This window comes from Salarias fasciatus, chromosome 5 (assembly GCF_902148845.1).
Source record: "Salarias fasciatus chromosome 5, fSalaFa1.1, whole genome shotgun sequence".
NCBI classification, from domain to species: domain Eukaryota; kingdom Metazoa; phylum Chordata; class Actinopteri; order Blenniiformes; family Blenniidae; genus Salarias; species Salarias fasciatus.
Window position 1 is genome coordinate 29546370 of NC_043749.1, and position 15230 is coordinate 29561599.

At 44.3% G+C, this 15230-nt stretch overlaps 3 protein-coding genes across 4 annotated transcripts; all 3 read right to left on the reverse strand.

Annotated features, from left to right (window-relative positions):
- Window positions 1-1049: 1049 nt before the first annotated feature.
- c1qa (complement component 1, q subcomponent, A chain) lies at window positions 1050-4420 on the reverse strand. Of its 2 annotated transcripts, none has more exons than XM_030092452.1 (7): window positions 4307-4420; window positions 3264-3451; window positions 2994-3170; window positions 2348-2424; window positions 2136-2252; window positions 1413-1493; window positions 1050-1333 (listed from the first exon to the last, which is right to left on the reverse strand). In XM_030092452.1, exons 2-7 carry the CDS (start codon window positions 3412-3414, stop codon window positions 1181-1183), a joined length of 756 nt encoding a protein of 251 aa, XP_029948312.1. In that variant the 5' UTR covers window positions 3415-3451; window positions 4307-4420; the 3' UTR covers window positions 1050-1180. The 2 variants fall into 2 exon arrangements, with proteins under 2 accessions (XP_029948312.1, XP_029948313.1); XM_030092453.1 differs by having other exon boundaries at window positions 3264-3419; window positions 4307-4411.
- Window positions 4421-7727: 3307 nt separating this feature from the next.
- Window positions 7728-9798, reverse strand: LOC115389067 (E3 ubiquitin-protein ligase TRIM39-like). Its single transcript, XM_030092451.1, has one exon. The coding sequence runs from the start codon at window positions 9628-9630 to the stop codon at window positions 8236-8238; it is 1395 nt and encodes a 464-aa protein (XP_029948311.1). The 5' UTR covers window positions 9631-9798; the 3' UTR covers window positions 7728-8235.
- Window positions 9799-11826: 2028 nt separating this feature from the next.
- LOC115388407 (nuclear factor 7, brain-like) lies at window positions 11827-14176 on the reverse strand. The gene is made up of 2 exons (XM_030091538.1): window positions 14104-14176; window positions 11827-14019 (listed from the first exon to the last, which is right to left on the reverse strand). The coding sequence occupies exon 2, from the start codon at window positions 13981-13983 to the stop codon at window positions 12592-12594; it is 1392 nt and encodes a 463-aa protein (XP_029947398.1). The 5' UTR covers window positions 13984-14019; window positions 14104-14176; the 3' UTR covers window positions 11827-12591.
- Window positions 14177-15230: the final 1054 nt, after the last annotated feature.

A 15230-nucleotide genomic window follows, 5' to 3' on the forward strand; every position in this document is an offset into this window, starting at 1 on the left:
TGGACCCTGATCGAAACCCGGTCGACCAAACCTCATGAGATCCGGCCGATATTCCAATCGGATGCGGCAAATATGTTCAGACTGAAGTGCTCACATGGTGCAGATTTTATGGCCTCGGCGTTTAATTCACAGCCAGTTCACACCAGTTTATTTCCTGTTACTCCATTTGAGTTCAGTTTGAAGCACGTGTCGCTCACAGCAGCAGCTTGAAGCTGCACGAGCATAAAATGTCCAAAACACAGACCGTAAAATATTAAAGCGGTCAGCAGAAAATGTGCCAAAGTGGCAACAGTTTACCAGAAAGATGGGAAAGAGGAAGTGTAAAGAAACCAAACAAGTTTCTCTTCCTTTTGTTGAACTCGTTTCAGCTGCTTGTATCTTCAGTTTTCCCCATCACAGAGTTCACGGCCGTGTGTGTGGACACACAGCTCCATTTTACAGCTCAGCACACACACTCACACACCTACGGGTCATTTACGGTCACCTCAAACTCACACACACGGTTATGGCCTGTGGTAGGAAACCAGAGGAAAACCCACACACGGGGAGAACGGGGAGAACATGCAAACTCCACCCTGAAAGGAGGATTGGAACCCACAACTTTCCTGCTGTAAGGCTCCAGATGAACTGGCACTTCTGTGACAAAACCAAAAACAAAACATGGTTTTCAGAAGTTTGCAGTGTAAAGGTGAAACTTTTCTTCAACAAGAATGCTAAAACGTTGCATTTCCACTTGGCGTAGACAGACCTCACAAGCTGATATTCCTCTGTATTTTCTTGTTCTTTAGCTCGACACAAGCAGTGTCCGACTTTAGCTTCAAGAATGCTGCTACTGTGTTGCTTTATAGTTTCAGAAAATGTGTCCAGGATTTACACTGCAGTGTAAAAAGTCGTGCCAGGAGCTCCCTGGTTCGAGTTCCAGGGGCCTGTGTGGAGTTTGCATGTTCTTCCTGCGACTGTGTGAGATTCTTGAGATTCAGCTGGGATTTAAAAGATGGATGAAGGGAACTTGTGTCCACAGAAAAAAGCACAACATGCCAGGTTTTTGTTTTTGTTGTTGTTTAATATGAAGTTAAGACAGGCGAGAATAGAGGGAACGACACTGTGATGGATTACTTTCTTTAGTGGATACTGTTTAATTGTTTTAAGAAACTGATTCAGCCGGGCGGGTTTGAAACAGTCAGGCTGCATTTGGGAAGAGCAGGAAGCCGTTGAAGATGATCTGCTTGTCCCGGACGTCTCGTGCGTCGTTGTCGGTCTGTCCGTCCCTGAACGACTCCAGCCACACTCTCTGGCCGGCCGCCAGCTGCAGCACGGCGCCGCCCGACAGCACCTGAAACGGCACAGCCCGTCACCGTCAGCTCCCGGCGTGCCGGGCCGGTCCGCTCCACCGTCCACCGGTCCGAACCCACCTGGTCCTGGTTCTTGTTGAAATCGCAGAAGCCCAGCTTGTTGTCCAGAGCATCGCTGGCGAGCCGCAGGCAGATGCTGACCTTGAGGGACAAATAGAGTTTTATCATCATTTCATCGGATTGGTGTTTAATATTCTAATAATATTTGCACATAAGCAATGGAAAAAGAAATTACCATCATGGATAGCAATGCAAACTCTATAAATAAATTTAAGTTTCATATGTATGAATTGCATGGCATAGTATTTATGATGCTTTTTAAAGAAAATATAGCATTTTAAATTACAGGGTACATAAATTCAACTTGAAGAAAAGAAAGTAATGAAGTGACGGCACATTAATTACAAGTGTTTGGTTCCTCAAGAGGAACATAAAAAGTAAACGGATTAAATATATGATATAGTTCATTGTGTCCGTCTGGAGCTAAATTCTATCATTTAGCCCTGAGAGAAGCGGGACTGGGAGTCATGACCCTCTGGAGGTCGCCATGGTTACTGTTCATCTACTGAGCATGTGCAGAACAGCCATTTACTGCGTATACAGAGTCGCAGTGTTTCCACCGTCTGTCCCAGTGTTTGCAGAAAGTTGGTCTGCATCTAATCGGTGTTTTATGCGAGTGAAGTAGTTATGTGGCCGTTCCTCCAGTTTCCAGCTTCAACCTGAGGAAAGATCTCCATGATTAATCGACCATGACGAAGCGTCGGCGGCAAACGGCGTCGTCACCTTGGCTGTAGAGTGGAAGTTAAAGTAGTAGGTCCCTGGGACCCTGCAGGTGAAGTACCCCGTGGCCGCGTTGAAGTCGTCAGGTTTGTTGACCGCGGTCTCCTGGAAGGTGACGATCTGAAAACAACAAAAGTTTTTTATTTCAACAAATATTTTTTGGGAATCGGAGAAATCTGCCGAGTCGGCGTGAAGCTTGACGGCAGGCGGAGGACCTGGTTGAAGGGAGGATAACTGCTCTCTGAACGGATGGCCGAGAAGGCCGAACGACGCTGCTGCTGAGGGGACTGACCTGCGACACACACACACACACACACACACACACACACACACACACACACACACACACACACACGAGTGAAAACACTAAGCTTTCGTTGCATCTCGGACATCCGTTTACACAACGGTTGTCAGAGTCACTGAAAACGCAACTTTTTGAAAACAGCTGCCAAGGCGGAACTCTTTTTAAAACACTCCGAGTCCGTCTCCATGGAAACGAGATGGAAAACACAATCCGTCTTAAACGCTCGGGCGTCTGTGTAGACGGCAGAAACTCTGCTGCGGCGCCATCTTTAATGAACCTGTGTGTGATTTCATCACAAAGATGCACAACAGCACCCGCTAGTGGCTTAACATGAAAACTACATCATTTTCAGCGTTTCGTGTTGTGGTGGTTGATCGTCATGGGAACCCTCAGTGTTGGACGCTTGATGGGAATCTCTCTGCTCCTTCTGGTGCAGTTGTGGAGCTTAAATCTGAATTCTGAGGGATTGTTTTAGAATCTGCTGGGCGGTTTTTCTCCTGTCTTGGTGGAAAGTGTCGGTTCTAATGTGGAAACCCTTTCGGAGGCGGGGTGTTTACTGCGGCCGTCGCTCCTGCTGCCCAGGCCGGGGGGTCCGGGCGGACCGGGGCGGCCCAGCGCTCCCAGATTTCCACGGTATCCTTTCGGACCGATGTCCCCTTGAGATCCCTGGCTGCCCGCCTCCCCCTTCAGCCTCAGCATGGCGAACGCGTCCGCCGGACCCTCGACCTTCACAGCTGCAAACAAGGACAAAACACCTCAATCCGGGAGCGAGGAGCGACACGCCAACTGAACCAACAAGAGACCGATCAGGATGATGTCTGTAATACCCGGCTCTCCTTTCTCCCCCTTCACCCCGGGCCACCCCCCTCGGCCCGGAGCTCCCGCCGCTCCGGCTCGACCGTCGGTTCCTCTGCAGTTCACGTCAGCTCGGCCGACCCACAGCAGCGAGGAGACGAGCAGCAGGACGCAGGCCGCCATGGTCACTGATGAAGAGGATGATGAAGATGATGGAGGTCTGAGCACCAGAAACCCAGAGGAAGTCAGGAACATTGGCTGTTATTTTAATCATTAAAACCCCGAAGAGCGTCACGATAAAATCTAACGCCTGAACGGTTAGAAACGGTGAGAAATGTCACTGAATATACAGAAAATAACATTTCATCTGAAAATGCGTTTTTTTCTGCGTTTTCCTTTCAGAATAGTTTTGCAATCACACTGCAATATTTAGAAAATGATGTCTGTTTACAAGAAATACCGAAAACATTTTCAAAAAGTTGCATCTTCACCGTATTCGATCAATAAAAACACAACTGAAGTTTTGTGGTTTCACTTGAAGAACTGATAAACAGGAGAGACTCCATAGTTTTAGGAAACACATTTGACAAACTGTTTACAAATATTGGTTTGGGTGAGAAAATTGTGAAAGAGAAAAATGCTCAAAGAGTGAAACAGATTTTGGAAAAAGGAAAAGTTAAAATAGAAGTGAAATGTTTGAAGATGATGGGATTATGTTAAAAGACAGAATACTAAAATGCATCAGATTATAAATAAAGTACCAGCAGGACTGTTAAGCTCTTTTCACTTCGTCCTGCTCACATTCAGCTCAGTCTCATCTTGAGTGTGCCAGACTGGTAAAACACACTATAATTAAATTTAAACGTTTAAAAGTGCTTCTTTGTGTTCCAGATTATTTTCACTAAACCAAAAAAATGACTATAATCTCAATATAAACCCAAGTTTAATGAATCCTTCTGGTGCAAGACTCAGTGAAATATCCAGAAAAAAAACCCTCCTATTGATGTTTTCAGTTATACAATGAAGAAAATTAAACTAATCTCCACTCAATCTACAGAGAGATAAAGTTACTCACCAGCCGAGTGCGCTGAGGTTTCAGTCTGTGATGCAAAAAAATGGGATTTCCTCCTTTGGGTGGATGAACTTCTTCTAAAACTCAGAGACTCGTTCACACACCCCAGCAGGGAAATGAAACTTCTGTCAGATTCTGGCCTTTAATCACATTTAAATCTGTTCACTCTGTTGAAGAGATGAGTATGAATGATGGTTTATTTTTTTTTAACTGTCTTGGAGAAAAACAGCAGCAGCAACTTCTTAGTGAGGGGAAAATAAAAGGAGGAAAAAACCCCACAAATATTCAGGTTTATTTGTCTAAAACCTGGAGTGTAGCGGGTGCAGCAGGAGATGAAGAAGTGAAGGACTATCTGGCGATGGATCATCTACACTTCATAACAGTGTCTTTATAACTTCTACACTTCATTTTTCCAAAGACAATTTACTTTAAAAAATAATGTAAATAAATTTCAATACCCCTTCCCCATACCCGTCCCATCTGAACTTTCTGCTCTGAATCCAAACCTTTGTGGCGCCCCCATGTGGTCACTTCATGTAGTGACAGCAGGCAAAAAAAAAACAAAAAAAAAAAAAACATCCTGACCTGGTGTTAATATCTGAATTCTGAAATATACGTATTAAAGTTCTCACAGGGAAACAGAAAAGCTTCAGGAAGCTGAAAGAAACTCATTCATTTGTGCAGTTTCTTAGGGAGCTGATGGTTAAATGATGTAGGGAAGAAAATAATCCTCATTGTGGATTTGTTTAAAATAGCCAGTATTCATTAGCCTAGCCTACGTAGCAGGAATTCCTCTGTGTGCTTATTCAGGCTCAAAGAGCATCGTGTCATCAGCGCGTCGGTTTATCTGTGAGCTGTCAGCGTTGTGTGTCAGAAAAGTTTTGTGTTTTCACTTGAAAATGTTTCCATATAAACGTGGCCTGATAAACATCTTCTTATTTTTCAAAGTGAAAACTTCCCAACGGGTTACATTTCCCGACTCTCACTTCAGTCAGTAAAAGTTGATGTTGAATTCAAATTTATTCAGTGTTGTATTTCCTAATTACACATTTGTAACAACTCGGAGAAAACACGCAAACACTGCAAAGAATGTCCATAAATCCAAACCACTGCTCCACCGTAGCAGCCACAATAACAGGTTAGGATACACAGCAGCGGCAAGGTTCGAACATTCATAAAAGTCAAATCAAAGTTCAGCTCCTCATTAAAATGAGACAACGACAAAAAACCCGTTCTGTTAACTGTTTGACAAATTTCAATCCCATCGAACCTTGATTCATTTCCGTCAATTGCTCTTCTTCAAATCAGTCAAATCTGAAAGCAAATGTTCCCCGATAAAACTCAGAAGATTGGCCTGTAATTTGAAAATTTGAACAGCTTTAAAACACTTAAAGAATAGTAGAAAGATGAAATCGATTCTCTTGAAGTCACAGTAGAAGTAGCCCTGTTATCCACTTGGTTTAAAACACATGAAATTGAGACAATCTGAGCTGTGATTCAATCTGAAGGCTGAGACATGTGAGTTCCACATGGTTCTAGATCAATAGTGAAATAACGGAGCGTCCTGGTTCCTGTGGTGGAGCAAGAGGTCAGTGTAAACTCTGACTGTTGTGGATAAATTTCCATATCTGGTTCATATGAGCAGACATGTCAGTGGAGTCTTTCTGCTGCTGAGCTGTGTGGATTATTTAAGACAAGAGTCCAGTCTGGAGAGTAAATATTCTCTTTTCTTCTGTAGAGGCGAGAAGACGTCCACCGTCGACAGATGACCTTTTCTCACGAAAACAAGAGAACGCCGTGGAAACATGTAAAAAAAAAAAAAGAGGTATGTTTGAAGAAAGGGATTCTACACTCTAAAAAGTAACTCAGAGAAGCTTCTAGCACCACTTGATTTAATACATGGATCCAAGTAAAAAAATTGTAATTAGTTGATTTTGATAAACTTTCTAAGTTTCAAACTTATTCTTTTCAAGTAATGAATAAATAAAAATGTTCCTAATTACATCAACTTAATTTTGCTTGCAATTTGAACTCAAAATTCATTGTTGATGGGTTTAAAACAAAATTCAAGTTGTTATAACTTAACAAACTTGGCTGGATAATTTAATTTTGTCAATGTTGACTTCACAATTTTAAGTTCCCTCTCGCCACACAACATGCCTGCAAGTTGGACAGTGGGTTAGCAGGATGAAAAACCTCGATACAAGCAACATTTCATGGCGAGTAAAATTTATCTCTTATAGTTCTAGTGGGGTAAGGACACCACATCGGCGTGGTTAGTGTTGGTCACAGCATAAAGGGAGCGGGCTCTTTGAAGAATTTAACAGTGATGATGGTAGTGTCTCAATGAATCATGGGAGTTTGGGATGAGATATTCAAGATTTAAACATTGATTTCATGATTTATTTCAATGTTCTGACGTTAATAGTGTTATTGGTAGTTGTGTTTGGTTGTGTTCTTGTTGTTCAGTTAATCTAAATAGTTTAGTTTTCGTGTCAAACCTGGAAGTATTGAGTATTTAATCTGTCCCTGCTACTACTTTGAAACTTATAGAGTTCAACAGAACAGTTCCCAGTTGCCTCTGGGGTTATTAAAGGTCTGTGTCAGCCTGTACAGAATCAGTCCACATTGGCTGTGACAAATAATCACGATATTAAGGCTCAACAGAAACTGACCATTTAAACTACGTAAAAGTGGGCAGCCAATTTATTTGAGTAATCAACATAAAAATCTCGCATTGATTAAGTAAGCAGTACTTAAAATGATCTTTGCCTGATGACAAAAAATGAATTCACCCAAAGTAATATCGTTTGTTGGCTCAATGTAATTTCTAATGAGGTTGCCATAACTTAAAAAGACTAATGCAAACTGTTGTGTTGATTTTTTTTTTTGTTGAGTCTAGACATTTGTTTTTAGAGTGTAACTCTAACCCTGAACAGAAGAAAATAGACAGAAAACTGAACTGTTTGCTTAAATCTCTGAAGTGTTTCTTTTTGCAGCTCAGTGTCACATTGTAGCTTCTCGGTTTTGTCTTCACCGTTTGCTTTGAAGTAACATTTTGGTGTGAAGCAGTGATTCCCAACCTGAAATCCAGTTTTCTTTCTTACACTCTGAAACAACGAGTTTATTTTCTCTGAGGATAAACTCTTTCGGTTTACATTTCCTCTCTTGGTGCCGCTTCAGCTTCAAGTTTCAAGCTTTTATTCAGTTTTTCCACAACTCCCTTTTTATACTTTGGACGGATTCAGCTTTCTCTTTCTGCTGACTTTCTGTTTACTGCAGATGCTCTGAAATTTTTTTGGTGACACTTTACTTGAAGCACACATACAGTATATATGTATATATAACACATTATAAGTAGTTAAAAACACTCATAAATGATCACAATGCTTTATAACTCACTATACAGCATAGGGTTTGGGTTAGGTCCTGGCATTGTGATCATTTGAGTGTTTATAACTATAGCTACACGTGCTATAATGGCATTATAATGCTTTATAAATGTACTTATAATGTGTTATACCAGGTGCTTCAAGTAAAGTGTTACCATTTTTCTTAATGAAATTTTGAATAAACAGTTAATTTCTAATGCTTAAACTTAGCAATTTTGAGGCATAGATGAATTAAATGCAGAATCACATACATTAAAAACATTACAAGATGTTATAGCTCTTAAAATTAAGAGGACTTCGCGACCCCTCGTGAATCTTTAAGAATCTAAGGTTGGGAATTACTGAGCTAAAGAGCAGCTTTCAGGTTCAGAAAATTAAATAAATGCATGGTATTTTATGAGTCCACATTTCCTTGAACTTGTTGGGAAGAGTTAGTGTGAATCGATGACAGAACGCTACTGAGCATCAATATAATCTTTAAATAGGAGTGGCGTTGTGTCTTCCCCGGTTGGTCTGAAATGTGGCGGTCTCTGGTCTGAGTTACTCCCTGCTCACGGAGATCTTGCTCTGTAGGATCTTCAGCGGAGTGTGGTGCAGCGTGCCGAGGCACGGGAACAGCCGGTCGGTGAAGGTGTGTGTGAAGGTCTGGATGTGTGTGCCTGTGTCGGGGTCGAAGAACATCAGTTTCCCTCGGTTCCAGTCCAGGTGGACCCGGATCCTCTGCAGCTTCTTCTTCAGGCGCAGACCGCAGGACGGCGCTCCCAGGATGCGCGCGCTGTATTTCCCGTTGAAGTACTCGATCTGCCAGAAGCCCGACTTGACGCGTCCCTTCTTCTGGATGGATTCCGCCGCGACGCCCACGAACCAGGCGGCGTTGTCTCCGACCTCCACGTCCCAGCTGTGAGTCCCGGAGTGGAAGCCCTCCCAGCTGCGGACCGAGCGGTGGTAGTCGGTCCGCTCCAGGTTCTCGGGGAGCTGCCGCCGCTCGCCGTGGCTCACGCTGGTCAGATCTTCAGACAGGACGAACTCCGGGTTCGCCGTGTTCGGGTCCAGAACCAGAGGGCTGTAGGAGACCTTCTCCTTCATCTGGTTCCAGATGTGGAAGCTCAGGTTGCCCAGATGTTTGGCCACGTCGATGAGAGCCCCCACGGTCAGCTGGGGGTCCTCCAGCAGGGGGCGCTGCTGCACTCTCTTTGCCGCAGCCTTGTAGTTCTGCAGGAATGAGACGTCCTCAGCCTTCAGCTTCTCCTCCGTGGCCGTGATGATGTCTGACAGAGCCGAGATCTCTCTGCCCAGAGCCTGGATCTTCTCCTTCATCACCTGACTCTTCTGCTCCTCTTCCTCCCTCAGAGCAGCCAGTCTGGCCTCCTCTTCCTCCTCCAGGAACCGATGAAGCTGGTGGAACTGCTCCTTGATCTGCCGCTCCGTGTTTTGGGCCTGGACCTTGATGTGCTCGGCCGTTTTTTCACAGTTCGCTCTGACGTACTGGAAGATCTTCAGCTTGTCCTGCAGAGGCCTGAGGGACTTCTCCAGCTCCGCCTTGTGCTCCTGGGCGAACTCGTGGACGGGCCTGAACCTGTGGTTGACGTGGGTCTTGGAGTCCCTGCAGATGAGGCAGGCCGGCTGCTGGTGGTCCAGGCAGAAGAGTTTGAGTTTCTCGCAGTGCAGGCTGCACAGACCCTCCAGCCCCGCCGCGGCTCTCTGGTTCCTCTCCAGTAAGAAGGTCTGGCACAGGTTCCTGAGCGCCAGGTTGCGTGGCGGCTCGCTCCTCGACGACCTCCTCTTACAGACCGGACACTCCCGCACGGGCTTGTCCCTCCACCAGGTCTGCAGGCAGTCTTTACAGAAGCTGTGGCTGCACGACAGGACGACGGGGTCGGTGAAAATGTCCTGGCAGATGGGACAGGACAGGTCCTCCTCAGACTGGAAAGACATGATCTGCCAGAGAAATGCTCCGAGCAGAGCCGCCTCTTCCTCGCAGGTCAAAGCTGCAGAACTCCCTGCTGGGAACCTCCTCCCTCGGGGGAAGCTGTGGAGCCGCTACAGATTGCTTTTGTGCCTCTGTGTGTGAGTGTGTGTGTGTGTGTGTGTGTGTGTGTGTTACTTCCTGGTGAAGCAACAACAGGGACTTCCTGGTTTTTTTTCTCTCAGATGAGCTATGGGTGGAGCCACGCAAGCAAACGGTGTCAGGCGCTGAGTTTTCCTGATCAGGTGTGAGTTCTGCTGTTTTATCTTCCAAGGTCAGCAGGAGAATCCAAAAGTCCAGTTTATTCAACAACACGGCTTTACTGCTGACTCAGACAATCAAGGCAGCGCGGGTTTATTTGTATAGCACCATTCACACACGAGACAAAGAAACACACACAACCACAGAAACAAAAAAGCACATTCAGAAGACAAAAGGTAATCAAAACCAGAGAATCCTGAAGAATTTTTAGTCATACAGACACAAAGTTAAAAGTTGGTGTTTAATTAGTCCAAGTAAAAATATAAAGCATGTTAAAATTGTCGGAATGTTTATATAATAAAAATGACGCAGGACACATGTTTTGTTTAGTTTATTTGTTTCTTTCGTTTAAAACAACACAAAAACAAAAAACAAAAAAGATGAAAATACATCAATGTCATCAGTCTAGACAACAAACGAAAGAAAAGGAGCAGAAAGAAGAACAATCTTATTATATCTGCCCCTTTACATACAAATTATTTGAACTAATACAAATTAACAATACTCAAAAACTCATATTCACTAAATCAAATTTTTCACCTGCAACAACTTAGTTTTCATTTTCATATTTATCCAATGTGGAATTTTTTTTATATGTTTCTTAAATGATTGTTTTACACTCTTTGATTTCCTGTTTCAGAGCATTCCATAAGTTCACTCCTTTCACCGCAATGCTTCTTTCTTTGATTTTGGTTCTGAATCTGGGTTTTTCGAACACGTCTATTCCTTTAAGATTGTATATACTAGTTCTTATTTCAAATATAATCTGAAGATTTACAGGCAATAAATTCCACTTTGCCTTATACATTATTTTTAGGATACTTAAATCAACAATATCATGAAATTTCAAAACTTTCAGTTTAATAAATAATGGATTAGACGGTTCTCGATAATGTCTATTTGTAATTATCCTTATAGCCCTTTTTTGTAGAATGACAATTGTCTGTAAATAACTTTTACATGTCGTACCCCACACTTCAACACAATACAAGAGATAAGGTAAAACCATAGTGTTATACAGTGTTAACAAAGCAAAACTGTTCAGAAAAAACTTAACTCTGTGTAACACAGAAATGGCTTTCCCAATTTTCCCTTTGGTGTAATTAATGTGAGATTTCCACTTTAGATCGTCATCAATCATCACTCCTAAGAATTTTGTTTCTGTCACACGATGAATTTCAACTCCATCTATTTCGAGTTTTACTTTCACTTTTTCCTTTTTATTATTAAACAACATATTTTTTTTTTTTTTTGGCATTTAGGATCAATCCGTTTAAATCAAACCAGTGTTTTATTACTTTCAATTCTTCATTCACTACTTTTGTGACTTCTTGTATGCTTTTACCTGAATGAAATAATGTGGTATCATCTGCGAATAGAATTTTCCCAAGGTTGGACACTTTAGCAAAATCATTCATGTACAAAATGAATAACTTTGGCCCAAGTATCGAACCTTGGGGCACACCACATTTAATTTGCCGTAGTTCAGATTTAGTGTAATTTACTTGTACATATTGGTTTCTGTTTTCCAAGTAACTTGAAAGCCAATGGTGAGCTACTCCTCGGATGCCATACTTACTCATTTTTTCTAGTAATTTTGAATGATTGATGACGTCAAAAGCTTTTTGTAAATCGATGAAAATACTTAAACAATAATTATTGTTATTGATCTCTGTTGCAATTTTTTCCGTGAATTCCATTATTGCCAGTGCTGTTGAATGATTAGCCTGAAAACCATATTGACTATTATCCAAAATATTTTGTTTCTGTAAGAAATTGTCAAGTCTTGTTGAAAATACCTTCTCCAATATTTTTGAAAACTGTGGAAGTAATGAGATTGGACAATAGTTTGAGAAGTTGTGTTTATCACTGCTTTTATACAAGGGTATGACTTTGGCCAGTTTCATTTTATCAGGGAAAACTCCCGTGGTTAATGATAGACTAAAAATGTGAGTGAATGCCTCAATGACAAATTCGATTATACTTTTCACAATGATCATATCCAACCCCTCTCGTTTCACGTTTCCTCACATTTCATGTTGGAAGATGTTGTGATGATTACAGATTGAGACAATATGGAGGTAAACCGGTAACGGATGATTTATTCACAGCGGCACCAAGTAATTCAGATAAATGTTTTACAGAAACCAAAGAAACATTCAAATAAAAAACCAAAAAACCAGAATATTGAGACACATTTTGACTATTAAAAAAACACATTGAGGAGAATGAATGGAGCTGAAGCAACTGTAAACAAAATGGAAAAGTAAGAGTTATCAGATTTAAAACAATGTATTTTAAAGTCTCTCTCACATAAAGCAGCATCACACACCAAATATAACAAAAATATCCCAAATGGATTAGCTTTAAAGACATGGCTGCAAACTGCTGTTGCATAAATACAGGAAAAAAGTAACTAAATGATCCCATTTTAAAAAAATATTGTAATCCTGTGCTCCTTGGAGGTTAACTGTGAAATAGTACCTTTTATTGAGAACTAAAGAGTTAAAGCCTTTCAAACATGAATATTTGTGCATTTAAATGTGTTTTAATGTTAAAGTAAAAGAAAGAAAGCAGCTGTGTTTTGATAAATGCCCTCTGGGGTTTAGGGTTGCTGGGATTGGTTAAACTTCCCGTCCTCGTCTCTCATGAAGCTGCGTTCGAGCTGCTCAGATCTTCTCCGGTAATATTTTCAGCTGCTGCTTGTCGTTGTTGCTGAAGTAGGGAAACAGCTTCTCGGTGAAAGTGTGTGTGAAGGTGTAAATGTGCGTGTCGGCGTCGGCGTCGGAGAACGACAGCTTCCCTGCGTCCCAGTCCAGATGAACTCTGACCCTCTGCAGCTTCTCCCTCTTCACCTGGAGAAGCTTGTGGAGAACTAACGGAGACATGGCCTCCAACTTGCCGCTGAGACGTCGGATCAGCCACAGTCTGGACGCGGCGTGCCAGTGGGCCCCCGGGGTCCCGGGAGCCGCCACACCCAGGGCCCAGTCCTCGGAGTCCCGGACCTCCACGACCCAGCTGTGGGCCCCCGAGTCGAGGCCCCCGGAGCTCAGGACGGTGCAGTAGCGCTCCAGCCTCTCGGGGTTTTTGGGGAGGATCTGCGTCTCCCCTTGGCTCGCGGCGGTCAGGTCGTCAGCCAGGTGGAGCGCCGGGTGAGCCGTGTTCGGGTCCAGGACCACGGGACTGTAGGAGACTTTCTCCTTCAGCTTCTCCCAGATGTTGAAGCTCAGGTTGCCCAGATGTTTGGCCACGTCTAGAAGAGCTGCGGAGGACGGCTGTGGATCCTCCAGCAGGGGGCGCTGCTGCACCTCTTCCACTGCAGCCTTGCAGTTTTGCAGGAACAGGATGTCTGCAGCTCTCAGCTTCTCCTCGCAGGATCTGATGGTTTCTGACAGAGCTGATCTCTCTCTGTGCAGAGCTTCTCTCCTTTCTCTGATTATCTGACTCTTCTGCGCCTCTTCCTCCCTCACAGCGGCCGTCCTGGCCTCCTCTTCCTCACGTAGAAACTGATGAAACCTCTCAAACTGCTCATGAATCTGTCTCTCTGCGTGTCGAGCCTGGACTTTAACGTGTTTTCCCATCAGAGCGTTTTCTGCTTGAGCGTCTCGGACAAGCTGCAGTTTGTCCTTCAGAGGTCTGAGGGACGTCCGGAGCTCCTCCCTCTGGTCCTCCGCAGCCTCGTCGACGGGCCTGAACCTGTGGTTGCTGTGTGTTTTGGAGTCTCGACAGATCACACACACCGGCTGCTGGTGGTCCAGGCAGAAGAGTTTGAGTTTCTCTGAGTGGAGCCTGCAGCGAACCGTCGACCCTGCAGACGCTGACTGACGGTTCCTCAGGAGAAAAGCCTCGCACTGCTCCTTTAAGGCCTGATTTGGAGGCAGATGGCTCGGCAAAGGCCTTTCCTGACAGGATGGACACTCATTTATGAGCTTCTCCTCCCACCAGGTCTGCACACAGGCTCTACAGAAGCTGTGGCTGCCGCTGCACGATAAGGCGACAGGATCCTTAAAGATGTCTTTGCAAATCGGACAGGAGAGATCTTCCTCAGTGTGAGAAGCCATTTCCTTTTTCTTCGGATGACGTTGAATCACAACAGACTGAATGAAAGGGGAAAAAAAACAGGAAGTTTCCCACAGAAACTGATCCGCTCAGTTCAGTAAATTGCAGTTGGGGTTTTTTACCTCTTCCTGCGCAGTTGATTGAAGGATTAACAGCCGCGTAAAATCTCCGTCCTCCTCTGCAGTGATTGCCGAGGGAAACACTTTCACTTTCTCTTTTACATGAGATTACCTCGCCTGGAAGGAGGAGCTCTGCAGCTCAAGCGGCGCCCTGTGGACTTTCAGTTATGATTACCAACTGATAAAAAAAGGGATGATAATGGAAAGATACTGTGTAAAAGTGAACTCTGGGTATTTTATGCAGACTGCTTCTCCCACCGTGCCTCCATCAGCCGCCCTGCTTCAGGTCAACACTGCTGCTGTTCTGCAGCGGTCATGCTGTGCCGACCCAGAAAACTTCCTGATGCTTTCATTTTCAGTATCATTGGCATGAAGGTAGGAGGGCGTGTCCGCAGCTGGACCTGGACAAAAACATTGTTCTGAGTGCTGAGCGACTCCCTGGAACTGCTGTTATGGAAATCAACAGCCGTCTCCGTGTAGACGGGTGTGTTTTCACTTGAAACGCTGTTGTGTGAACGAAGCCTGAGGAATTGAAGAGCATGGTGGGAGTTGGGAACCATTTGTAGAGGCAAACTGGTGTCGAAGTCCCTCTGGGGACAAAGGTTTGGGAACAACTGAACCTCAGAACTGGTTTGTCCAGCCTCTGAACCTGTCGGTGACTCTGGATCACTTTGTTCTTCTGGTCGACAAACCGATGAACATGGTCATTAAAGGGAAACGTATTATGTTCTGCAGAGAGTTCAAAGGTCTGCATCTCTGTTGGTGTGAGGCTACATTAGAGGCCACGGCACTGGACCGCCAGCACATCTGGACTGGAGCGGCGAAGATCTCTGCTGGAAGATCTGAGAGCAAAACCTGTTAACGTCCGTCCAGACGCCTAAACTCATCCGCCTGCAGCCTACACCCTCCACCAACAGACCAGCAGCTAAACTCCTCCGTCAGACAAGATTAATCTCTTCGTCATTCGGTCTCCTCACTTCTCAAACTGTTGTCACAACACAGGACGCTGCTACTCGACAGGTTTTGAGGCCCCGTCCAGACCCGTCCAGACCCCGTCCAGGCCCGTCCAGACCCCGTCCAGACCCCGTCCAGGCCCGTCCAGACCCCGTCCAGACCCGTCCAGACCCCGT

What these genes read in the sequence shown, in the direction of transcription:
- LOC115389067 (XM_030092451.1), bottom strand. Translation starts at nt 9,630, where the DNA reads ATGTCTTTCCAGTCTGAGGAGGACCTGTCCTGTCCCATCTGCCAGGAC.
- c1qa (XM_030092452.1), bottom strand. Translation starts at nt 3,414, where the DNA reads ATGGCGGCCTGCGTCCTGCTGCTCGTCTCCTCGCTGCTGTGGGTCGGC. An exon ending in CAGCAGGAGCGACGGCCGCA is followed by an intron (nt 2,425 to 2,993) that starts GTAAACACCCCG and finishes TGTGTGTCGCAG; the next exon opens with GTCAGTCCCCTCAGCAGCAG. An exon ending in ACTTCCACTCTACAGCCAAG is followed by an intron (nt 1,494 to 2,135) that starts GTGACGACGCCG and finishes TTGTCCCTCAAG; the next exon opens with GTCAGCATCTGCCTGCGGCT.
- LOC115388407 (XM_030091538.1), bottom strand. Translation starts at nt 13,983, where the DNA reads ATGGCTTCTCACACTGAGGAAGATCTCTCCTGTCCGATTTGCAAAGAC.